This window comes from Gorilla gorilla, chromosome 1, assembly GCF_029281585.2.
Source record: "Gorilla gorilla gorilla isolate KB3781 chromosome 1, NHGRI_mGorGor1-v2.1_pri, whole genome shotgun sequence".
NCBI lineage: Eukaryota > Metazoa > Chordata > Mammalia > Primates > Hominidae > Gorilla > Gorilla gorilla.
Window position 1 is genome coordinate 216,396,853 of NC_073224.2, and position 24,585 is coordinate 216,421,437.

A 24,585-nucleotide genomic window follows, 5' to 3' on the forward strand; every position below is an offset into this window, starting at 1 on the left:
CGACAGACAACCGGACGTACCACTTTCAGGCAGAGGACGAGCACGAGTGTGAGGCGTGAGTGCCCCCTCGGCCAGCCCGGCCAGCCTTGTGGGTGGGGGCCGGCGGCCCTATCTCTTCCCACCTGACATCCCCATCCCACCCCGTTCAATCTCCGCAGGTGGGTGTCAGTGTTGCAGAACAGCAAGGACGAAGCCCTGAGCAGTGCCTTCCTCGGGGAGCCCAGCGGTGGCCCGGGGTCCTGGGGGTCCCCCGGCCATGACGGGGAGCCGCACGACCTCACAAAGCTGCTCATCGCGGAGGTGAAGAGCAGGCCTGGGAATAGCCAGTGCTGCGACTGCGGGGCTGCAGGTCGGTCCCCGGGGCCAGGGCAGGAGGGAGGCTTAAGTGGAGCGGAGGGGCTGCACCTCCAGGCTCCAGCTGCTTTCCTCTGCAGACCCCACGTGGCTCAGCACCAACCTGGGCGTGCTCACCTGCATCCAGTGCTCGGGCGTCCACCGCGAACTGGGCGTGCGCTTTTCGCGCATGCAGTCACTCACCTTGGACCTGCTGGGCCCCTCCGAGTTGTTGGTGAGGGCGGGGCGGGGCCTGGAAGGGGCCAGAAGCGGAGTTAGGGGTGTAGTTTCATCCGGGGGCGGGGCTTGCAGGTTGTGGGTGGGACCTGGCCGAGGTGGGCTGGGACAAGCAAGGTAGCGGGTGGTCAGGGGCGGGGCCTGAACCGGGAGGGCGGCCGAGGGGCGGGACTCTGGGGGCTTGGAGCTCCACCCTATGCAGGCTTAACCGCCAAGTCTTACTCTGCCCCACGTCTATTTTCCTACGACTCCAGCTGGCCTTGAACATGGGAAACACGAGCTTCAATGAGGTCATGGAGGCCCAGCTACCCTCACACGGCGGCCCTAAACCCTCAGCTGAGAGTGACATGTAAGGGGATTCTCAGAGAGAGGGGCACCCTGCCTAGGGGATTCTGCCTCCGCAGTGTCCAGGGTCGTAGAAAGGTCTTGGATCAGAAGTCTGGGGAGGCTGGGCGCAGTGGCTCACGCCTGTAATCCCAGCACTTTGGGAGGCCAAGGCGGGCGGATCACTTGAGGTCAGGAATTTGAGACCAGCCCGGCTAAGATGGCAAAACTCCGCCTGTACTCAAAATACAAGAATTAGCTGGGCGTGGTGGCACACGCCTGTAATTCCAGCTACTCAGGAGGCTGAGGCACGAGAATTGCTTGAACCCTGGAGGCAGAGGTTGTAGTGAAACGAGATTGCGCCACTGCACTCCCTCCTGGGCGATAGAGTGAGACTCTGTCTAAAAAAAAAAAGCCTGGGGAGAGGGGAGCCTCAGATCTAGACGTCTTCAGGACATGGTTCTGGAGAAAAAGAGAGCTGTATCTCCTGTGGGAGGGCCCCAGGGATCAGCTGGGCAGACACGGCCCATGCTCTGAGATCCTGTGGTTGTTTTTGGTAGGGGCACCCGCAGGGACTACATCATGGCCAAGTATGTGGAGCATAGGTTTGCACGCCGGTGCACACCTGAGCCTCAGAGATTCTGGACAGCCATTTGCAACAGGGACCTCCTGTCGGTACTGGAGGCCTTTGCCAATGGGCAGGACTTTGGACAGCCGCTGCCAGGGCCTGATGCACAGGTGAGAACCCCCTCCAAGGGCCACTTATAACCCACCTGTCTAACATATTCCCCAGTTCTTCTCCAGGACCAGCTGTTACTCCCCTCCACCCCCCCTCTGACATCTGCTCAGATCTCACCCATCAGAGTGGTAAGTGGGAAAGAGCACAGCTTCAGTCAGGCAGACCTGGGTGGGAATCCTGGTTCTGTTTTTTCCTAGCTGTGTGATCTAGGGCAGGTTACTTCTCTGAGTCTCATTTCCTCATCTATAAAAGGGGTTAATAATGGCACCCACGGTGATGAAGTGAGAAGTCATGTATATAAAGGGCTTAGTGTACAATGGGTGTGCAGTAAATGTTAATATCTTTTTTTTTCACCTAAATAGCCATGAAATATAAGGGCAGGTCAGTTTAGAGCCAGGAAGGCCACATTGCTTTGGCTATTCCAAGAACAAACACATGAGCACGGAGAAAGGATATCAGAGACATTTGAAAAAGTAAATCAACAGGAGTTGCTGACTGGTTGGACATCAAAAATTGGATGTTGGCTGGGTGCGGTCGCTCATGCCTGTAATCCCAACACTTTGGGAGGCCAAAGTGAAAGGATCACTTGAGCCCAGGAGTTCAGAATCAGCTTGGGCAAAATAAGGAAACCCCCATCTCTACAACAACAACAACTAAAATTAGCTGGGTATGGTGGCACACACCTGTGGTCCCAGCTACTCAGAAGGCTGAGGTGGGAGGGTGGCTTGAGCCCAGGAGGTTGAGGCTACAGAGAGCTGTGATTGCACCACTGCCCTCCAGCTTGGGTGACAAAGCGAGACCCTGTCTCAGAAAAACTAAAAACGGGTATCTTTGAACTGTCTGTCTGATATCTTGGTGGGCTATCCAATGGGCAGTGCAGCACTTAGGTGAGGTAAGAATTTGGAACAGCCTGCACATGTGTGATAGTTGAAAATGTGAGGTTGCTGAGGTCTTGGTGGGGAAGTGCGATCAGGGAGAAGAGCCAAGAGCCGAGAAAGAAGTTTGGGAAACACTTGTTGGGGGCAGAGGAGGAAGAGCCGTGAATGGGAACAATGGGAGAATGGCCCTTCACCTTCCTCCCAGACATGAGGCTCTGCCCTTGCAGTCTCATCTCTCCAGGGTTCTGGCAGCTTCCTATGGGGGGATAAGGGGTTAGCAAGAGTTCAAGAGGGAAATACTGGGTTGGAGGCAGGTGCACTGGGGGGGGGAAACTCAGAGGTGTGGATGTGTTTTCAGGCACCTGAAGAGCTCGCCCTGCATTTGGCTGTCAAAGTTGCCAACCAGGCCTCCCTGCCTCTGGTGGATTTCATCATCCAGAACGGGTGAGAGCCTCCCTGCCTGTCTGTCTGGCTCCTCACACTCCCTCTCCTTTCCTTCCTCTTCTCCCATTCTCTTCCCTCCTTTCCCCTCCCACTTTTTCCCCTGACTTCGATCCCCTCATTGATCTGTTCCCCTTCCTTTCTCCCTGAACCCTCCTCTCCCCAGTGGTCACCTGGATGCCAAGGCTGCTGACGGGAACACGGCTCTGCACTACGCAGCACTCTACAACCAGCCCGACTGCCTCAAGCTGCTGCTGAAGGGGAGAGCTTTGGTTGGCACAGGTGGGGCTTGAATACCTCCTCCGTCAGACTCCTATTCCTGACTACCCCTTATGTGGACTTCCGATGGTCTCGGGCTCTAATCCTGGCTTGCTTCTGACCACCTCTGTGATCTTAGGGGTTTGTCATTCATCTCTTGAATTTCAGCTTCCTCATCTGTAAAATGGGAATAATACCACTGACCTAGCAGGACTGCTAAAGAAAAAAGAAAATAATATTTCTGGGAGTACTTAGGCAAATAAATATTAGCTAGATCTGAATGATAATGATTGTAATAGCTAATATGTATTGTTTAACATATGCCTGGCAATGGGGCAAGTGCTTTATGTGTGTTAATTAATCGAATCCTCACAACCACTTCATCAGGTAGTTCCAAGTATTATACTCATTTCATAAACAATTTTGTCCCAAAAGGTTATATAACTTGCCTATGGTCACATAGCCAGAAAATGGCAGAGCCAGCATTCAAACCCATACATTCTGATTCCAGAGGCCCGTCTTAATCTCTAAGCTGTAATGTTTCTTTGACTATGACCATGAACCCTGACTTTCCCCGCTCACAGTAAATGAAGCAGGCGAGACAGCTCTGGACATAGCCAGGAAGAAGCACCACAAGGAGTGTGAGGAGCTGGTGAGGACTCGGGGAGGCAAGGGGCCCCTGACTCTTTCTCTCTCCCTGCTGAGCCCCCAACCCTCTGAACCACCAAGCCTTTGTTTTTGGCAGCTGGAGCAGGCCCAGGCGGGGACCCTTGCCTTCCCTCTACATGTGGACTACTCCTGGGTAATTTCCACAGAGCCTGGCTCTGACAGTGAGGAGGATGAGGAAGAGAAGGTGGGTCCCAGCCGTGTCCCTCAGGCCTCTGGATGGCAGAAGGAAAGAGCCAGATTGGGCCTGGTGTGTGTTGGCGGGGGTGGTGAGGCGGGGGGACAGGGCTACACCGGAGGAACCAGGCTGTCCTCATCCTCAATCTTTTGCTCTGGCAGCGCTGCTTGCTGAAGCTCCCGGCCCAGGCTCACTGGGCCAGTGGGAGGCTGGACATCAGCAACAAGACGTATGAGACTGTCGCCAGCCTGGGAGCAGCCACCCCTCAGGGCGAGAGTGAGGACTGTCCCCCACCCTTGCCAGTCAAAAACTCTTCTCGGACTTTGGTCCAAGGGTGTGCAAGACGTGCCAGTGGAGGTACAGTTGGATGCCCAGATAAATGCTCACCATGCCATTCACAGAGGACCTGTGTATGCTGGGGCACTGAGCTGAGTGCATATGTTAGTCCGTACCATCCTTATGATGACCTCCCAGGAAGGGGTTCTCATCTTCCCCTTACAGATAAAAGAACAGAGGTGTTAAGTCACATGTTTAAGATCCCACAGCTAATAAGTCTCTGATGTAGGATTCAAATCTCAGCCCATCTTATTCCAAATTCCTCAGTGCTCCACTTAACAAGAGAGAAAAGAGTTTATTGAGCATCCCCTTCATCCTGAGTCCTTTGAGGGCTACCAAGACACAGTCTAGTAGGGGAGATAAAAACTGGAATGCAATTCATTATAATACAAGGCACAATGTGATATAGAATGTAAATCCCAAAAGGACAAGGACTTTGAGTGTTTCGTTGAATACTATTTGTCCAGCGCCTAGCGCAGAGCCTGCCTGTTCTCAAGAACTATTTGTCGAATGAAGGAACAGACTTGTTCTGGGAGGTTGGGGCGATTGGAGAGGGAGCATGTCCTGCTGGGATTGGGGGTTGGTTTAAGAAGGCTTCCTGGTGAGGATAGCATATGAGTGAACCTGAGGGATGAGCAGGAGAATCCAAACTGGGACAGGGTATGAGCACGAGCAAAAAAGTGAGTCAGCATGGCCCTGGCCACCGCGAACAAAGGCTTCATCAGTTGAAGGAGAATACTGGACAGGTAGATGGGGAATGGACTATTGGCAGAGAACCAGAAGAGATCCTAGGCCAGATGCGGTGGCTCATGCCTGTAATCCCTGCACTTTGGGAGGCTGAAGCAGGCAGATCACCCCAGGTAAGGATTTCGAGACCAGCCTAGCCAACATGGTGAAACTCCATCTCTACTAAAAATGCAAAAATTAGCCAGGCGTGGTGGCATGCACCTGTAATCCCAGCTACTCTGGAGGCTGAGGCAGGAGAATCTCTTGAACCTGGGAGGCGGAGGTTGCAATGAGCCGAGATTGCACCACTGCACTCCAGCCTGGGTGACAGAGTGAAACTCTGTCTCAAAAAAAAAAAAAAAAAAATATCCTAGAGGCCAGAGACTGCTTTGAGGTTGGGCACAGAGCAAGTGATAAAGAAAAGCTTTATCATTTCTGATGTTTCTGATTCCAGATCGTTCTGAAGTCTCCAGCCTGAGTTCAGAGGCCCCTGAGACCCCTGAGAGCCTGGGCAGTCCAGCCTCCTCCTCCAGTCTCATGAGCCCCTTGGAACCTGGGGATCCCAGCCAAGCCCCACCCAACTCTGAAGAGGGCCTCCGAGAGCCCCCAGGCACCTCCAGACCCAGCCTGACATCCGGGACCACCCCTTCAGAGATGTACCTCCCCGTCAGATTCAGGTTGGTGAGGGCCCAGCTGTGCAACCAGGGCAAATCCCCTGACTTCTCTGAGCACCCATTGATTTCCACACCTCTAAATAGTACCTGCCTAAAGACTGGATCACACTCCATCTCTGGGCCCATCACTTATGCAGAAACGCTGAACCCTGGGACCCCTTCCCCCTTCACACACTTGCTCCCAAATCCTGCATGGAGAGCTGAGGAGGAGCCAGGGATCCTCCCTGCTGATGTTGGAGTAAAGTAGGCTTAGCCCCCTGTGTGGCTTATTCTAGAGGCTCTCAGTGGGGTCTTCACTCTGTCCCCACCTCCAACCCAGGATCCAGTCTTCTCCCTTCCATACAAACCCATTCAGTCCGGAGTTTGGGGAGAAGTAGACCTGCAGATATCCACAGAGTCTTCTGGAGGTCAGTTCCAGCCTTCTTGGGCCTGTGATGGACCTGGCCTGGGGGCCTTGTGGACTCTACCCACCCATCCTAAGCCCCCAGACTGGCTCTGTTCCTGAGCCCTTTCTCCCCACTCTGAGGGGCTCTCTGGACATGAGGGTCACGTTGGCCTTTCCCTGCTTTCCAGCTCCGAGAGCACTCGCTCCTATCGGCGGGGGGCGCGGAGCCCTGAAGATGGTCCCTCAGCCAGGCAGCCTCTGCCCAGAAGGAACGTGCCGGTAGGAACTCTGGGACCATGGTTTGAGAGTGGCAGGGTGCCTGGGAGGCAGAGTTAGTCAAGAGTAGGCGTATTGGGGTGGGAGACCTCCCCATGGTTGGGGTACAAATGGGCCCAGGCAGCCACAGTTTGGACAGTCCCTGTCCTGGTGCCCAGGCAGCCACGGTTTGGCCAGTTCCTGTCCTGGTGCCTAGGTGCCCACAGTTTGACCAGTCCCTGTCCTGGTGCCCAGGCGGCCACGGTTTGGCCAGTCCCTGTCTTGGTGCCCAGGTGGGCACGGTTTGGCCAGTCCCTGTCCTGGTTCCCAGGTGGCCACGGTTTGGCCATTCCCTGTCCTGGTGCCCAGGTGGTCATGGTTTGGCCAGTCCCTGTCCTGGTGCCCAGGTGGCTGCAGTTTGGCCAGTCCCTGTCCTGGTGCTCCTCTTTCCCTGCTCCAGCCCAGGGCTGGGTGAAGCTGAGGAGAGCCCAGGCCTTGAGGGATGGCAGCGATGATGAGGCCCAAGCTCTGGCTTCTCCCCAGGGGAGGATGAGGAAAGTTATGTTAGCCAGGCCAGTCGCTCAGAGAAGGCATCACTTCCCTGCAGAAGAGGCAGGATTAGGTGGCCGTGTACCAGCCCTTGTTTGCCGAACTCTCCCCTTGTTCATGAGTCTCCTGGAATCCACAGGGACTTTCAGATCCCAGGCATAGAGGGATGTGACAGGGACAGGGCAAGAGCTGTCATCCTTAATCCAGCTTCTCCCTGCTGAATCACCAAGTCTCCAACAATGGCATATATTAGTTGAACCTAGGAGTGGGCACAGATCAGAGCCAGTTGTGTTGGGAAGGAAGCCTCTTCTGTCCCTTGTTCCTCTGGGAATTCCTCAGAATGGCACTGGTTGTGTTGGGAGTCAGGATGGCAGGGGCAAAAGCTGGTTCTGTCTGGGGAATCGTCATCTTTTGTCCACCAGAGTTAGTCAGCAGACACAAATCTATGTCCATATCCTGGTTCCACTATTGCCCTGAAAACCAAGTATCCATCAGATGGCATTTAATTGATGCCTGTGATTGTGGTGTGTATGATAGCAAGAGCTTGGGCTTTAGAGTAAGGAGACTTTGGATAAGTGGCTTCACTTCCTCAAGCCTCAGTTTCTTTGTCTGTAAAATGAGAATAATTTAATTTATCTACAATAGGACAGATGTGAAACTGAGTGAGATGAACACCTGGTATGTTACAGGTGCTTTGAAAATGTCAGTTTCATCCTTCTTTCTGCAGGTTGGCATCACTGAAGGAGATGGCTCAAGGACTGGGAGTCTCCCAGCAAGTTCTGTGCAACTTTTGCAAGACTAGCTCCTTGCTGGCCCCCACATGCCCCATGCTAGGCCCCAATGTTCAGAGCTGGGACTTGAGCTCACAAAACTGGGGAGCTGAGACATTTGTTCTCTTGGATCTCACTCTCTCTGTCCCTTGTGCCTCTGTAGCTGGCCTTCTTCCTGCCACAGGCCATGCCTCTACCAAGGACACATGGCCTTTCCCTGTTAGGGCTAATGGCGGTTCTTTCATATCTCATTACCTGCTAGGGGCCTGGGAGCCCTGTGGCTGGATCTGAGAGCTCCTGAGCTGGCTTCAGCTGCAGAACTCTCAGTCCCTCATCAGATCGAGACTCTATTTCCCCCGTCAGTCTGGGGGCTTCACAAGGGCAGGAGAGCCCTCCATCACTGACTTCCAGATCAGGGACCCTGCCAAGTAGGGACTGTCTTCTCAGCCAGCCGTTTATTAGTCTAATATTCCTTCACTAAATTCCAACTCTATGTCTGGACCTGTGTTAGGCACTTCAGATACCACACGAGTAAGACAAGGGCCCTGCAGGGGTGGTCCTTTGGTTGAAAGCTGGTCTTAAGGGTTGGGCTTGGGAATAGGCAGGGTCAGATTCCAGGGCATGGCTCTGGACTCAGCTGGTTTATACCTGTATGACCATTACAGTTGTCTACAGATCACATCCATTCTGGCTGGTCAACATGCATGCTGTACTGGCTGTTAAATAAAAATATTCTGAATGTCACTCCTTTTGAGGGACAGCACAGCCTTCCCTAGGCACTCTCCTATATTCCCCAGCCAAATTGTAGAGTCAGATGCGCCCACATTTGCCTGTGTCCTTGATTTAGCAGGAAGGAAAGGAATAGTCTGGGTTGATGGATGCCCACTTCTCTTCTCTTTCTCTTGGTCAACTCAGGAGCCTTTTAGTCTGAGGGAATGGAGAGGCAAAGAAAGAAGGGAGAGTAATAGAATTGGGAGGGCAGAGACTTAAGGGTTCTGCTTCCCAGCCCTAGAAATTCTATCATTGCTCAGCCCCAGTGAGAAAGCAGATACACCTAAGCCATCATCAACCGCTAACATCTCAACTTGCCAGTTGCTGGGTGCTGGGCCCTGGCAGGAATGGGCCAAGCCAAGCAGGGGAGACTAGAGAGCACCAATGGCCAACACAGCTGCCTGGCTGGGGAGGCTGTGCTGTTTCCCCTGGAGACCTGACTGGTCTGTGGTTCCCACAGGAACAGGGTTGTCTTTTGAGCCCCCAGTGTCTGGTTTCATTCATCTCAGACTTGTTATTTCACTCATCCCTAATAAAGGATTGGGGGGTCAGTTTCCAGTGGTTTCATTTGTGTGATCTAAAGAGCAACAGGGAGGGGAAAGGAATCTTGGGGCTTGAAATTCTTTCTCTGGACCTGGCAAGGGAGATGGCCTGATGTGGAATAGTGGTTTGCAACCACAGTGTTTTGCCCCAGGGAACTTCTGATAAAGCAGAAAACAGTTTTGACTGTTCCCAACTGGAGGGTGCTAGTGGCATTTAGTGGACAAAGGTCAGGGATGCTACTAAACATCCTACGGTGCATAGGTCAACCCTCCATAGCAATGCATTATTCAGTCCAAAATGTTAATAGTGCCAAGGTTGAGAAACCCTGGAAAGAGCACTGGACTAGGAGTCTGGAGACCTGAAATTCTAGCTCTCCCATGGTCCTCTGCCACTGTCTCTGTTGATTGCCCCTGAGACAAGGATTTGGGAGCAAGTAGCTTATCTGTGAAATGATCCCAGGAAGCATAATGAGGGAATAGAGAAATGAAACAGAAAGTCAAAGAGCAATAAAGAGCTGGGCGTGTTGGTGAGAACCTATAGTCCAGCTGCTCGGGTGGGAGAATTGCTTGAGCCCAGGAGTTCAAGGCTGCAGTGAGCCATGATGGCGCCACTGCACTCCAGCCTGAACAACAGAGCAAGACTCTGTCTCTAACTCTTGTTGGGGACCTGTGAGAAGCAGTATTGACTAGAACATGCCTTCAGATTGTCCCATCGAGAGTGAAGAAATGATGTTTTCCACCAACTCTGGTTTCTTGCTGGTTGGGGGTGTCCTTTCTGAGGGCATCAATTTCCTACCACCCCAAAGCTCCAAATAGAGAAATGCGGGGAGCTGTCCAAGGTGTGTCCAGGAATTATCTTCCAGTGACCTGTATGGTGGACAGGTAGGCAGAGGGGATATGATGGTATCAACAGGGTCCAACCCTGAGAGAATCATCACCCTCTTTGGGCCTCGGTCTTCCCATCTATACAATAAAGAGGTTGGACTCCATGTTTTCTTAGGGGCCTTCATACCCTGACGTTCTAGGAGTCTTAACTTTTTTTGATGTCGCACATCTCAGGGTGGTGACTGGGTGGAAGTTTGAGAAAAATCTCTCTCTCTCTCTCTCTTTTTTTTTTTTGATGGCTCTGTCTCCCACACTGGAGTACAGTGGCACAATCAGAGCTCACTGTAACCTTGAACTCCTGGGCTCAGGCAATCCTCCTGCCTCAGCCTTCCGAGTAGCTGGGACTATAGGCCCACGCCACCATGCCCAGCTTTTTAAAATATTTTGTAGAGACGAGGTCTCTCTCTCTGTTGCCCAGGCTAGTCTTGAACTCCTGGCTTCAAGCAATCCTCCTGCTTTGGCCTCCCAAAGTGCTAGGATTACAGGCATGAGCCACTGCTCCTGGCCTTTTTTTAAATAAGGCAATCCTAAGTAGCCTCAGGCTGCTGAGGTTGAGTCTCTTCAACCCAGAAGGGCTTGGCTGGGATTGGCCAAAAGGCCTCCCAGAATCCCAAACCATTAGAGTCTAACTTCCCAAATGTGACCGGCAGGCGCTGCATGGTCAGGTCCCACCCACTGCCTCTCCCCACACTCCTCACCTCTGTGCTGCAGCCACGCCAATTTTTCAGTTCCTCCAACACTGTCAGGCAGGCCAGGCACCCTCCCATCCCTAAGCTTTGCACATTTGGAACTCCAAGAGGGGAGGACTGTTTTGTTCCTCTCTGGATGTCCAGAACAAGAACTACCTGGCACATATTAGGTGCTCCATAAATATATGTTGAATGCCTCTTCCTTTCTTCCGTGAACACTCTTCCTCCTCCCCTCAACGGCCACTGTGTACTTCAGCCCAAAGTTTAAACTTCGTTTCTTCAGAGAAGATGACACCCTAAATAGTGCAGATCCCCTCAAATGTGTCCTTAAGCTATCCTCCACTGCTTCCTGCCCTTCACCCCAGCTATGATAAATGCATTAATTGACCATGTCTGTTTTTGTTTAAGGTTTCTCTTGCCCATAGACTGAGTCTCAAGCTTTCTGGGACTGGGTCTGTCTTGTTCATTGCTTGGACACTCAATACGTGTTTGTTGAATGGATGAAAAAAACCCACGCTGTCCTACCTTGATCCCAGTCACATAGCAATTAGAAGATAGGTGTCCACACCAAGCTGCCTCTGCGACCCAAGCTGAAATGGGGTTCTCTCAGGAAAATCAGGAGATTTCACTCGACACCCCAACCCCAGCTCCCGCAGTCCCAACCTGCACACACTGTGGACCACTTTTCATGCCTTCCCTCCAGGTTCCTGAGCCCCACCCCCATCACAGGAAGATCATATTCTGTCCATTAAACTCACTTATTTAGCAAGAGAACTGGGTCTGCAGGAGATACTTGAAGATCATTGGAGATCATTCCACAGGAAGGCAGATCCCTGCATGGCTGGGGAAGATAGACACAATTGTGTTTCCACCCCTCCACTAAGATGACTCTTCCAAACCCAACCCCACTGAGGGGATACTGGCCTGACCTGGCAGCCTTGCACCTGGATCAGTATTTCTCAAAATTTGGTGCACTTAAGAATGAATCTCGGCGGGGCGCGGTGGCTCACGCCTGTAATCCCAGCACTTTGGGAGGCCGAGGCGGGCAGATCACGGGGTCAGTAGATTGAGACTATTCTGGATAACATGGTGAAACCCCATCTCTACTAAAAATACAAAAAAATTGGCCGGGCGTGGTGGCGGGCGCCTGTAGTCCCAGCTACTCAGGAGGCTGAGGCAGGAGAATGGTGTGAACCCGGGAGGCAGAGCTTGCAGTGAGCCGAGATCGTGGCACTGCACTCCAGCCTGGGCGACAGTGCGAGACTGCATCTCAAAAAAAAAAAAAAAAAAAAAAGGAATCTCATCTGTAATTACAGCACTTTGGGAGGCCAAGGCAGGCGGATCGCTTGAGACCAGGAGTTCCAGACCAGCCTGGGCAACGTAGTAAGACCTAGTCTTTACAGAAAATTAAAAAATTAGCTGGGCATGATGGATGGCTCACGCCTGTAGTCCTAGCTACTCAGGAGTCTGAGGCAGAAAGGATCACTTGAGCTGGGGAAGTCGAGGCAGTGAGCCTGATTGCTCCACTGCACTCTGGCCTCAGCCACAGAGGGAGACCCTGTCTCAAAAAAATAAAAAGAATCTCCCCAATAAGCTCTCACTACTCGAGAGTGTAGTTCTGGGACCAGCAGCACCCCCAGCACATAGGAGCTTGTTAAAAATGCAAAGCCTTACTAACAAAACAGCCAGCAAACGAAGTTTTAGGTAGATAGAGGCAAACAGGAGCCTGGATACACGTGGCATGCACAGGCCGTGTGCACGATGGAGTGAGTGCAGGTTAAAGCAGAGCTGGATTTAGTGATCACACACACACACACACACACACACACACACACACACACACACACACGGGATTCGAGCGCACCGAGTTGCCTCCACTTGTGCATAGGCGCGGAACTGAGTCCTCCCGCTTTGAGATGCAACGGTGCAGAGACGCGGGAGCCCAGAACGCTTCCCGGGGCCCCTGGGACACCCTCGGGCGCCCTCCGCGCCGCGACCGCCGCCTGTGGCCAGGTCACAGCCTCCCAGCTCTCCAGAGAGCCCTCCTTCCCAAATCTCTCTTCGGTCCCCCGGCGCCCCTGGAAGGGCCGGAGTTGGAGGGTCCCCTCTCTCAGCCTCGTCCCTCCCCTGACGCCCGATCGGCCGGCGCGGGCAATCAGTGCCCGGGCAAGTCCTTGAAGTCTATATTTAGTGCCCGCCACCCCTCCCCCGCACAGTTGGGAGGCGGGCGGTGGGGGGGGGGGGGGGGAGAGCCCCGCCCCCGCCGGGCGTGTGTGTCGTGTGTGTTTGGGGCCCGCGCGGGTTGCGCGCCCTCCGCCTTCGCGCCTCCTGCCCCTGAGTCCCTACTGCTCCCTGTGCCCCTCGCCCCGCCGGGCGTCGCGGGCCAACATGGGCCAGGAAGAGGAGCTGCTGAGGATCGCCAAAAAGCTGGAGAAGATGGTGGCCAGGAAGAACACGGTGAGGCTGCAGAGTTTGGGCCACGGCCCCCGCCCCCGGGAGGCGCGGGCAAGCCCCGGATTCCGGGGTGGGGACGTACTGGCGGGGCGCCGTGGGGGCGCGTACGGGACTCGGGGACCCGAGGGAGGAGCGGCTGGTGCAGGGCCCAAGGCCCCTTGGGGACCCTTGCTGAGCACCTCGAGGTGGGCGTGTGCGTGGCCCAGGACGCCAGGGGGATCGTGCGGGTCCCGGAGGCGCGACTTGTGCACGTCCCTTTGGACGTGTAGGGTTCACCCTGGGCAGCTAGTGCAGGGCCCAGGAAAGCGGGCGAAGAGAGCTGGACGTGGGAAAGGACTTTGGGAGTCCCAGGGCTTGGCGTGTGCAAAGCCCGGGGAGCGGCGGCGATGGCGGGGGCGGGGCGGGGGGCAAATCCTGGTGGCCCGAGAAGTGGCAGAGAAACTTGGGCTGACGGGGGTACTGAGCTGCATCCCTGCACCCCGGAGTGGGTCTGCGGGAGAGAAGCAAAAGGCCGTGGATCCTGCGACCCCACCGCTTGGTACGTCAGGAGCGGTTCTTTTGGCAATTTTCCCTTTCCTTGGCCTTGGGGTGCGGCCCGGACGGGCGGGGCCGAACAGGTGCGGGGGCCCGCGGGGCGGGGGAAGGGGGCCGGGCTGGAGGCCTGTGCAGCGAGGGCGAGGGCGGAGGGAGGAGCGGGCTCGGCGGGAGGTTGGGAGCAGGGCTGACAGCCCTACCGGAGGGTCCTGGCCAGAGCGCAGACCCAGCTGGAAGTTAATGTTTGATCTTCCCCGTGATCTTTGCCTGGGGCTGGCGGCCGACTGGTCGCCTGGCCAGAGCAAATTTGGCCTTGGGTCCTGGAGGGCCTGCGCTCACCCTGGGAGGGAAAAAAAGGGAGCCTGGTGAGCATGCCCTTCCCACCTCCCGTTCCTGTTCCAGGGTCCTCTTCCTCCCACCATCCGTAGCCATGTGCTGCAGCCACCTGCATTTCCAGCACACTTAGGAGCCTGGGAAAGGAAGAGACACTAAGGGAAGTTTTAGAGCCAGGAAGAGTAGCCAAGGCCCAGGGAAGGGTCACTGGAACCATGAAGCGGCAGGGAGCCCTAGAGTGGACACTGGGCAGTCATGAGTTGGTGTCCATATAAAGGCCAGAGCCTCAGTTTCTTCATCTGTAAGAAAGAGATGAGATTATCTGCCTCTGGAGAAGGGATGTCACTGGATTCTTGTCTCTGCTGGCAGCAGTGAGGATTGGAGAGATGAGACAGAGATGTAAAGCCCTTAGTAGGACTCAGACCTGTGCTTGGTAAGAACTGGCGAACAAGACCTGCTTCTACGCAGCCAGGTCCAACACAGAAAGATACAGCACAAACCTGCAGAGTGCTGGGAGCTTCTCACCTGACACTCCCAACCTCCATGCACTCCCCGTTCCAGACTCCTCCACAATCCTCAGTACAACTGAGCCACAAGTCATGGGGGAGCATTTTCTCAGCTGGGGTTGGCAGAGCCCAGCCAGGGATTCTGAGCCAAATTCCAGTTCAAATAGACGGATTATCCCAGCCCAGCTCCTTACTGACCCCCAAGCTTGGGCCAGGAAAGAAATTCTGGGCCCCTGGGTAAGAGGGGTAGGGTGGGAACGTCTAGAGACCCGAGGAGAGGCAGCCTGCTTGGGATAGAGCTCTGGCTGAAGAGGACGGGACCTGCCCTGGCCTCCCCTTCACTCCTTTTATGGCCCTAGGCAAAAGCCACTCAACCTTCCCTTTCTGGACCTCGAGTTTCCTCTTCTGTGAAATGGGAAGAGGAAATGGTGTCTTTTGGAGATGGATTCCTGTGGAAGTGCCCAGAGCTGTCCCCAGAAAAGATGCAAGTCTGGCCGCAGGGTCCCTGCAGCATGGAGCCAGTTTACAGCCACGTCTGCGCCTGGGCTCTTGGCAGTGTCTGGGTGGGCATGGAGCTCTGGGCGTCTGGCCGAGAAAGGTGGGGCCTGCTCTGGGAGTGAAAGTGGACCCGCCCAGCAGTGGTTAGGCAGAGGAGGACATACTTCCTGTAATAAGACGGATCCTCCACGTTGCAGCTCAGGCCCGGGGTTTACTGCCAGTTGCTGAAGTCTCAGCCACTTAAGGCTTTGTCACATCCCCTGAGCATGCGCCAACAGAAGCAACTTCAAACATGCAACCAAGTGCCTACGGTCACAGCTACATACACACACATAGCTATAACATGTGGCCACAACACAGTAGTTAAACAAGCAACTGAACCTAACTGCGTGTGAGACACGGCTACTGACACCAACATGACAAGCACACTGACCCATATGACCCACATTGACCATTATAGTTATAGAATGATACACAAAGACAGCCACACACGTATGCACGCAGCACAGCTACACCCAGACATGCAATGCTACAGACTTAGCAAACAGCCACATTTTTACATTCAGATCTTATAACACAGGCATCATCCCACAAAGCCAAATAGACACAGCTGTGCCTGGAGCTGCATATTCACAGCTGCACACTTAGACCAGAGATACTACTGGCTACAGAACCCATTTGTATGTTCAGAGAGATACACCCAGCAACATTTGCACAAGGCTTTGTTTATCCAGCTACAATCCAGGCTCATGGCTATTCTCCTCCAATATGACCCAGTTATACAGCTGTGACACACGAGGCATACACCCAGTGGAGAGCTGGAACTGGCTTAACACAGATTGTTGCGTTTTCAGGAATTTTGCAACCTGGTGGTTAAACACAGCAATTGTTTCAAAAAATTACATTATCTGCTTACAATTAAATAAATTATATTAAAAACAAAGGTAAGGAATCCTCCAAAATAATCACTTCCTGATTGTTTTACTACATTGTACTGTCATGTATGACCAGAGATAATTTACTTCTATTGTTATCTGTACAGTGGAAATACTATATAATGGTATGGTACTGTACATCTCCTCCCAAAACTTCCTTCAGTTCAGTAACAGCATGTTGGTAGCTTGAAATTGGCCATGGGATGAGTGTTTACACCCCAGAAATTGGCAAACACTACAGGTCAGTTTTTTTTTTCCTTGAGAACTGGTTGTGAAACGTTGGCCAGCACACCACTGCACTTACCCATGTTGATATTCCATGATTGTGTATGTCTAGACAGATCTACGGCCACGCTAATACAATTTGTATAGTGGTTAGAGCCCAAAAGGCCTGAGTTTGAATCCCAACTTGGCTCCTTATAAAGCATGTGACCTTGAGAAAATTATTTAACCTCTCTCTTTCTTGGATTGCTCTTTGGTGAACACGGGATAATAATTCTGTAAGAATGGGAATAATACACAGGACCTACCCGATAGGGTCATTGTGAAGGTTAAATGAGATAATACAGGTAAAAAACTTAGAAGAGTGCCCAGTACATAGCAAGCCTTTAATTAATGTTACACTTGGAGTTGTGTACCCCCAAGTTCACATACACACACATCTGCAGGTCACGCTTCTGAAAACCTACTGTGAACCCAAGTTCTCAGGGAGGCTAAGGACTGACAGAGGGCAGCTCTTAGGACATGGTCCAGGTCCTGGCAGGGTGGGGATTGGCAGCAGGAACCATGAACTGTGGGCCAAGGATAGGAACATACAGGACACCGTCAGCTGGTGCTCCCCAGGGAACTGATCTCAGGACAGCAGGCAGGTATGGCTTCTAGGAAGGGGCTGGGGGAAAGGAGAAGGCTGAAATGGGTCAGAGGGTGTCCAGGGCCTGGCAGCTCACAGATTTTCAAACCTAAGCCTTTTTCTGCCTCCTGCCTTCTTTCTGCTTCAGTTCTGCACAAGTTCATCCACTCAGGGAGCACTGGACTCTCTGCTGAGCCCTAAGTTCTCAGAGATTAGAACGGTTCTCTTTACCCGAGAGAAGTTAAAGTACCTGTTCACACAAAGACTTGAAATGAATGTACTTAGAAGCTTTATTTCTAGCAGCCCCAAACTGGAACCTATCCATAAGTCCCATCAACTGGTGAATGAATTTAAAACATTGTGGTAGACTGGGTGTGGTGGCTCACGCCTGTAATCCCAGCACTTTGGGAGGCCGAGGCAGGAGGATCACTTGAGGCCAGAAGTTTGAGACCAGCTTGGGCAACATGGCAAAACCCCATCTCTACGAAACAATGCAAAAAATTAGCCAGATGTGGTGGTGCATACCTGTGGTCCCAGCTATTCGGGAGGCTGAGGTGGGAGGATCACCTGAGCCTGGAAAGTCGAAGCTGCAGTGAACTGTGATTGTGCCACTGTGCTCCAGCCTGGGCAACAGAGTGAGATCTTGTCTCAAAAAATGCCAGACAAACTGTGGTACATACATACAGTGGAAACCACTCAGTAATAAAAAGGAACTACTGATCCACGAGACAACATGGATGAGTCTCAAAAATCATTATGCCGAAATAAGCCAGATAAAAAAGGGTTTTTGCCCTACATACTCTTTACATAAAATCCTTAAAGATACAAGGTCAACTATAGTAACAGAAGGCCGAATTGTGGTTGTTTAGGATTGGGGATGGGGAGGGATGGATTAGAAAGGGGACAGGAAGAAGCTTTTTGGGGCTGGTGGCTGTGCTTTTATCTTGATTGTGGTGAGGGTTCCATGGGTGTACACGTATGTTGAAACTTATCAAATTTTACACTGCAAAGTGTGCAGTTATTGTATGTGAACTATACCTCAAAAAAGCTGTTTTTTGTTTTGTTTTGTTTTGTTCGAGTTGGAGTCTCGCTCTGTCACCCAGGCTGGAGTGCAGTGGTGCGATCTTGGCTCACTGTAACCTCCATCTCCTGGGCTCAAGCGATTTTCCTGCCTCAGCCTCCTGAGTAACTGGGATTACAGGCATGCGCCACCACGCCTGGCTAATTTTTGTATTTTAATAGAGACAGGGCTTCACCATGTTGGCCAGGCTGGTCTTGAACTCCTGGCCTCAAGTGACCTGCCCACCTCAGCCTCCCAAAGTGCCGGAATTATAGGTGTGAGCGACCGTGCTGGCCAAACTGTTCTGTTTTGTTTTTTAAAAGGCTCCCAGTCCTCACCCTGCGAAGTTCACAGTGGGGAGGTAAGGGAAGGACGCTACAGGCACACGAGCAACAATAAGCCAGGAAGGAATTCATTTGGGAGGAAAGATGGGGAAGGGGGAGGGCATTCCTGGGGAGAGGCACAGCAGAACCAAAGGCTGGAGGTCAGGAGCCTGGCTCAGAGGGTTTGAACCCAGCAGGTGGCGGGGGATGAAGTTAGAGCACCATCTAGGACAGATTGTTTCTCGTCTGTCTCCTTCCTTCTGCCCCTTGCCTGTCCTTCGGCCACGTGTCTGTCTGTATCCTCCTGCTCTCTGTACCAAGACCACACAATAGTCAGAGAAGCCTGGTCAGGACCCAGGCCCCAGTCCTCACCTTGTGGCCTCCCACAGGAAGGGGCCCTGGACCTTCTGAAGAAGCTGCACAGCTGCCAGATGTCCATCCAGCTACTACAGGTGGGGCGGGGGTGGGAAGCCTTGGGACAGTGCCTGGGGGGAGAGCTGGTGGGGGAGGGAAAGACCCCCGGTGGGGGAAGGTAGAGTCTGGGAGGAGTTTCTGAGGGGGGCCTGTGGGGAGGCGATCTTGAGGTGGAGACCTCCCAGGGAGGGACTGAGGGGGACACAGGGGCATCTCGGGGGCAGCGAGGGTACCTTCTAGGTGTAGGGGACCTCTGGGCCTTGGAGCAAGACTGGTTCGTTTTTCTTGAATACCCCAATTCCCAAGGTCCTGGGCCTGTGGGATCCAAGAGGCCAATGATCCAGGGAGAGGGAAAAGCCCCCATTTAAAATCCCTGTGTGGCCCTTAAAGTCCCCAGATTTACCAAAAGCTCCTGGCCCTGAAAAATCAGCACAGAGAGATGCAAGGTCTCATAGCCGGAGCTGCTGTCTCAGTTGAAACTGGAGCTCAAAGACACTAGAGGGAGCTGGCCACGGTGGCTCATACCTGTAATCCCATCACTTTGGGAGGCCGAGGCAGGCAGATCACCTGAGGTCAGGAGTTCGAGACCAGCCTGGCCAACATGGTGAAACCCCGTTTCTACTAAAGATACAAAAATTAGCTGGGCACGGTGATGCACACCTATAATCCCAGCTACTCAGGAGGCTGAGGCACGAGAATCACTTGAACCTGGGAGGTGGAGGTTGCAGTGAGCTGAGATTGCACCACTGCACTCCAGCCTGGGCAACATAGCGAGACTCCGTCTCAAAAAAATAGACACTAGAGGGTTGGGAATGGGAGGGGTCCTGACAGTCAGCCAAGTGCCACCCCCAGCCCTAGGTTCAGGTTTCACCAAAGCTACAGATATCCTCCATGTCAGGCTTAGCCCTGGGCCCTCGGCCTTGTGCAGAGCAGGGCCTTAGTTACAGTAGTGGGGTTCTGACCTCAGCCAGGAGTCAGGGCTAGGACTCTGGGGGTCCAGGTTGGACGGGGAGGTGGTGGTAGAGCTGGGGCAGGACCTGCCAATGATGGCAGCCATTCCTGTGTATCCATTCCCAGATCATGCCTTAACCCTCTCACTTTGCAGACAACCAGGATTGGAGTTGCTGTTAATGGGGTCCGCAAGCACTGCTCAGACAAGGAGGTGGTGTCCTTGGCCAAAGTCCTTATCAAAAACTGGAAGCGGCTGCTAGGTGAGAGAGGACAAGGTTGTCTTGAGCCCTGTTTTTCTCCTAGCACTTGGGACAGGACTGGGCCTGGCTCATAGCCAGCACTCAGTGTATGTCTGTTGAGTGACTTAATCAGTGACAGATGGCCTCTGGATCCGGGAGGTAGCTAGTGGGGGACTGCCAATGTTTGTGTACACAAGTGCAAGATTTGTAGACTTGTGAGTTTTGTGTACATGTGCCATTTATGTGTTTGTGCTCTCGTGCATTTGTCTATATAGTACATGTCTACATGCACACATTTCTCTTAATATGTGCAGAGGTGTGTTTGCCAATGTATTAATGTCCCCATGTGAGACTGTGTATTTGTACACACGTTCCTGTTGTTTGTGCATTTGTGTGTAAATGTGTTTGTGTGTGTGTTGGGAGTGTGTGTGCAGCTGTCCTCGTCCCTGCCCTTTGCTCTCTCCCCACTAAGTCATGCTGGGTTCTGCTGAGACAGAGCTTAGCTGAGGGACAATGCCACCCTTTTGTTTTCAGACTCCCCTGGACCCCCAAAAGGAGAAAAAGGAGAGGAAAGAGAAAAAGCAAAGAAGAAGGAAAAAGGGCTTGAGTGTTCAGATTGGAAGCCAGAAGCAGGGCTTTCTCCACCAAGGAAAAAACGAGAAGACCCCAAAACCAGGTATTCTTTTTTGGGATGGAGAGAAGGGAGCTGACACTTGTCACGTCCTCTGACAGCAACTCAGTGTATATTATCTCATTTAAACCTTACATCCTGGGGAGGAAGATATTGGTATTATCTCCTGCAGTGCCCCCTCTGGGGGTCTTCTTTGGCTCAACCAGACGTTAGACTCACAAGACCCAAATAGGCCATAAATGGCACTGGCTTTGCCTAGAAGGATGCAGGGACAGGAAAGAGTGCGTCTGCAGGAGGGCCTCCAGCATTTCTCTACAGAGAGTTCCCATAGGAGACCACACAGCAGTCTAGAGCTCTTCTCTGGCCCACCCAGGCAACAGCTTAGGTGCGGGGAAACAAGACCACAGCGGGTATAAGCCTCACATCCCAAACCTTGTAACAGTCCCAAAGACAAAGATTCCAAGATGCTAGCAAAGGCAATAGCCACTTATAAGATTCATTGCACCTGGCGCAGTGGCTCACACCTGTAATCCCAGCACTTTGGGAGGCTGAGGCAGGAGGATCACTTGAGCCCACGAGTTTGAGACAAGCCTGGGCAACATGGCAAAACTCCGCCTCTACAAAAAATACAAAAATTAGCCAGACATGGTAGCGCACACCTGTAATCCTAACTACTCTGGAGGCTGAGGTGGGAGAATCACTTGTGCCCGGGAGATGGAGGTTGCAGTGAGCTGAGATTGCGCCACTACACTCCAGCCTGAGCAACAGAGCAAGAACCTGTCTCAAAAACAAACAAACAAAAACCAAGACATATATTATAAATTAAAAGGATCTCTACTTTCTGTATTATACAATAAAAATTTTAAATCTGAATTGTTGGTTTTTTTTCACAATGATCCTGTACTGCTTTTGAAACAAAAAATAATAATAGTGCTTTTAAAAACTAAACAAATAAGAGTGATAAAAATCTGTTGTAGAAAATAATGGAAGGCCGGGCACGGTATCTCACCTCTGTAATCCCAGCACTTTGGGAGGCCGAGGTGGGCGGATCACTTGAGGTCGGGAGTTCGAGACCAGCCTGACCAACATGGAGAAATCCCATCTCTACTAAAAATACAAAATTAGCTGGCTGTGGTGGCACATGCCTGTAATCCCAGCTACTCAGGAGGCTGAGGCAGGAGAATCACTTCAACCTGGAAGTCGGAGGTTGCAGTGAGCCAAGATTGCACCATTGCACTCCAGCCTGGGCAATAAGAGCGAAACTCCATCTCAAAAAAAAAAAAAAAAAAAAAAAAGGAAAATGTAGAAAAGTAGAAAAAAAAATCACCCACATTCCCACCACCCAAAGACAATCACTCTTGATGAGTTAGTGTATGGCTTTTCTTTCTGTTCTCTGACTTGTTTTCTATAGTCATCCCCAATTTTAATAGCCTGCTTTTTAAAAGGTAATGCCTGTGAAATGGTTTTGTCACATTTTCTATGTTCTGTTCCTTTCCATTGCTCATTTTGCAAGTGTATCCTACTTGGAAAAACCCTAATTGGCATCTAACTTTTCACACGAGTGTGTTTTCTTTTCCCAAAGGGGTTAGAAGTTTGGCTCGGGGAATCCCTGACCATCTCCACAGTGCCTAGCACAGAGTGAACATTTACTGAATATTGCTAGCCCATTTGTAGCAGCATGGTCCCCTGCCCTGTGGATTACCTCCTGTTCATGCCCTGGCTGGTCTGGCCATGTCTGGAGCACCTGTGTGGTTATGAGAACCTTGGCAAATGAAGGACCAGGAGCAGGAGAGCTCTTATGAGATGAAGTTGAAGGACTAGAGGCTGAACTACTGGGGAGGGACCAAATGGGATTTGGGACTAATCTGTCACATGGGAAGTGTAGGCATCCAGGTAAAGGTGGCAGCCTGAACACATGCAGTTTTTGTTTTTGTTTGCTCCGTCCCGAAGCCCCACTAAATGAACAGTAAAGAGGCTGGGCGCAGTGGCTCATGCCTGTCATCCCAGCGCTTTGGGAGGCCGAGGTGGGTGGATCACCTGAGGTCAGGAGTTCGAGACCAGCCTGGCCAAGATGGTGAAACCCCGTCTCTACTAAAAATACAAAAATTAACCAGGGGTAGTGGTGCACGCCTGTAGTCCCAGCCACTCAGGAGGCTGAGGTGGGAGAATCACTTGAACCCGGGAGCAGAGGTTGCAGTGAGCTGAGATCCCGCCACTGCACTCAAGCGTGGACAACAGAGTGAGACTCTGTTTTAAAAATAAAAAATAAAAAAAAAAGAACAGTAAAGGGATTTCTTTTAAAGGCCTGTATGAGGACAACAGGTGTAGGAGAGGTAACAATGAAAAAGCAGAAAGCCAGGTTCTGGGCTGAACTCGTCACTTATGGCCTTCATCTCTGAGACTCAGTATTATGGCCTGAAACACAGACATCATTTTCTCAGTTCTTTCTTCTTAAAAATAAAATGTTTTATTTGTAATAGTCTTTAATTATATTTTAGTTGTCTTAGTTTAGCGATTTTGTATTTTTTATAATACAGATAATTACTTGCTCATTGTAGAAAGTTTTAAAAATACAAATAAATAAGAAAATAGGCCGGGTGCAGTGTCTCATGCTTGTAATTTCAGCACTTTGGGAGGCTGAGGCAGGTGGATCACAAGGTCAGGAGTTCAAGACAAGCCTGGCCAACCCAGTGAAACCCTGTCTCTACTAAAAATACAAAAATTAGCTGGGCCTGGTGGCGGGCGCCCGTAATCCCAGCTACTCAGGAGACTGAGGCAGGAAATCGCTTGAACCCAGGAGGCAGAAGTGGCAGTGAGCCAAGATCACGCCACTGCACTCCAGCCTGGGTGACAGAACTAGACTCCGTCTTAAAAACAAAACAAAACAAAACAAAACAAAAGATAAGGGCCAGGCACGGCGGCTCGTGCCTATAATCCTAGCACTTTGGGAGGCTGAGGCGGGCAGATCATGAGGTCAGGAGTTCGAGACCAGCCTGGCCAACATAGTGAAACCCCATCTCTACTAAATATACAAAAATTAGCTGGGCATGGTGGTACGTGCCTGTAATTCCAGCTACTCGGGAGGCTGAGGAGGAGAATTGTTTGAACCGGGACCCAGGAGGCAGAGGTTTCAGTGAGCTGAGATCGTGCCACTGCACTCCAGCCTGTGCTACAGAATGAGACTCTGTCTCAAAAAATAAAATAAAATAAAGTAAAATAAAATATCATTTATTATCTAGAAACAAGCACTCACGTATAATTGTGTGTATATATATATAAAATTTATATATATATATACATCCTGCTAGACTATTCCTATGCATTACTACCTATAAATAGGTATAAAATACCTATTTGTTTTAATAAAATTGAATTACACTCTGTATACTATTTTGTAACCTTTTCATGTACATAAATGTATTCATTTCAGTAGCAAGGTGTGTTTAGTGTAAAAAGTTTAGAAAATCAAACACAAGAAGAAAATAACAGAAATAACCATTGTTAACATTTTGATGTATATCTTTGTAGTTTTTTAAGAACATACAGGCCAGGCCAGGCTCAGTGGCTCACACCCTTAATCCCAGCACTTTGGGAGGCCAAGGCGGGCAGATCACTTGAGGTCAGGAGTTCAAGACCAGCCTGGCCAACATGGTGAAACCCTGTCTCTACTAAAAATACAAATATTAGCTGGGCATGGTAGTGGGTACCTGTAATCCCAGCTACTTGGGAGGCTGAGGCAGGAGGATCGCTTGAATTTGGGAGGCTGAGGTTGCAGTGAGCCAAGATCACCCCACTGCACTCCAGCCTGGATGACAGAGTGAGATTCTGTCTTTAAAACAAAAAGAATATACATATGGGCCAGGCAAAGTGGCTCACGCTTGTGATCCCAGTACTTTGGGAGGTGGAGGCAGGTGGATTACTTGAGCTCAGGAGTTAGAGACCAACGGCGAAACCCTATCTCTATTAAAAGTAAAAAAAAAATTAGCTGGGCGTGGTGGCATGCACCTGTGTTCTCAGCCACTTGGGAGGCTGAGGTGGGAGGATCACTTGAGCCTGGGAGGAGGAGGTTGCAGTGAGCCGAGATCGCACTACTGCACTCCAGCCTGGGTGAGGAGTGAGACTCAGTCTAAAAAAAAAGAAAAAAAGAACATTCATATGTACATTTATATTTATATTTTGTTAATAAAATGTGAAATGCACTATACATTTTCCTGGGACACT

At 51.6% G+C, this 24,585-nt stretch overlaps 2 protein-coding genes across 11 annotated transcripts in view; both read left to right on the forward strand.

The window, feature by feature from the left end:
• Positions 1-9,071, forward strand: part of ASAP3 (ArfGAP with SH3 domain, ankyrin repeat and PH domain 3) — a 55,975-nt gene extending 46,904 nt beyond the window's left edge. For 4 of the 8 annotated variants that reach the window (XM_055387544.2, XM_055387565.2, XM_055387547.2 and 1 more), the window contains exons 13-25: positions 7-55; positions 159-349; positions 435-568; positions 825-919; positions 1,455-1,632; positions 2,870-2,955; positions 3,119-3,234; positions 3,795-3,862; positions 3,956-4,126; positions 4,216-4,411; positions 5,571-5,793; positions 6,364-6,454; positions 7,707-9,071. In XM_055387544.2, coding sequence (XP_055243519.2) covers positions 7-55; positions 159-349; positions 435-568; positions 825-919; positions 1,455-1,632; positions 2,870-2,955; positions 3,119-3,234; positions 3,795-3,862; positions 3,956-4,126; positions 4,216-4,411; positions 5,571-5,793; positions 6,364-6,454; positions 7,707-7,781 — 1,673 coding nt within the window. In that variant the 3' untranslated portion in view covers positions 7,782-9,071. The remainder of the gene's footprint in view (positions 1-6; positions 56-158; positions 350-434; positions 569-824; positions 920-1,454; positions 1,633-2,869; positions 2,956-3,118; positions 3,235-3,794; positions 3,863-3,955; positions 4,127-4,215; positions 4,412-5,570; positions 5,794-6,363; positions 6,455-7,706) is intronic. The other 4 variants (XM_055387553.2, XM_063701853.1, XM_031002423.3 and 1 more) reach the window with 1 other exon arrangement.
• Positions 9,072-12,537: 3,466 nt separating this feature from the next.
• TCEA3 (transcription elongation factor A3) overlaps positions 12,538-24,585 on the forward strand; it is a 45,848-nt gene continuing 33,800 nt past the window's right edge. The window contains exons 1-4 of one of the 3 annotated variants that reach the window (XM_063701854.1): positions 12,538-13,093; positions 18,451-18,581; positions 19,649-19,754; positions 20,268-20,409. In XM_063701854.1, the coding sequence (XP_063557924.1) occupies positions 12,553-13,093; positions 18,451-18,581; positions 19,649-19,754; positions 20,268-20,409 (920 nt within the window). In that variant the 5' untranslated portion in view covers positions 12,538-12,552. The remainder of the gene's footprint in view (positions 13,094-18,450; positions 18,582-19,648; positions 19,755-20,267; positions 20,410-24,585) is intronic. The other 2 variants (XM_063701856.1, XM_063701857.1) reach the window with 2 other exon arrangements.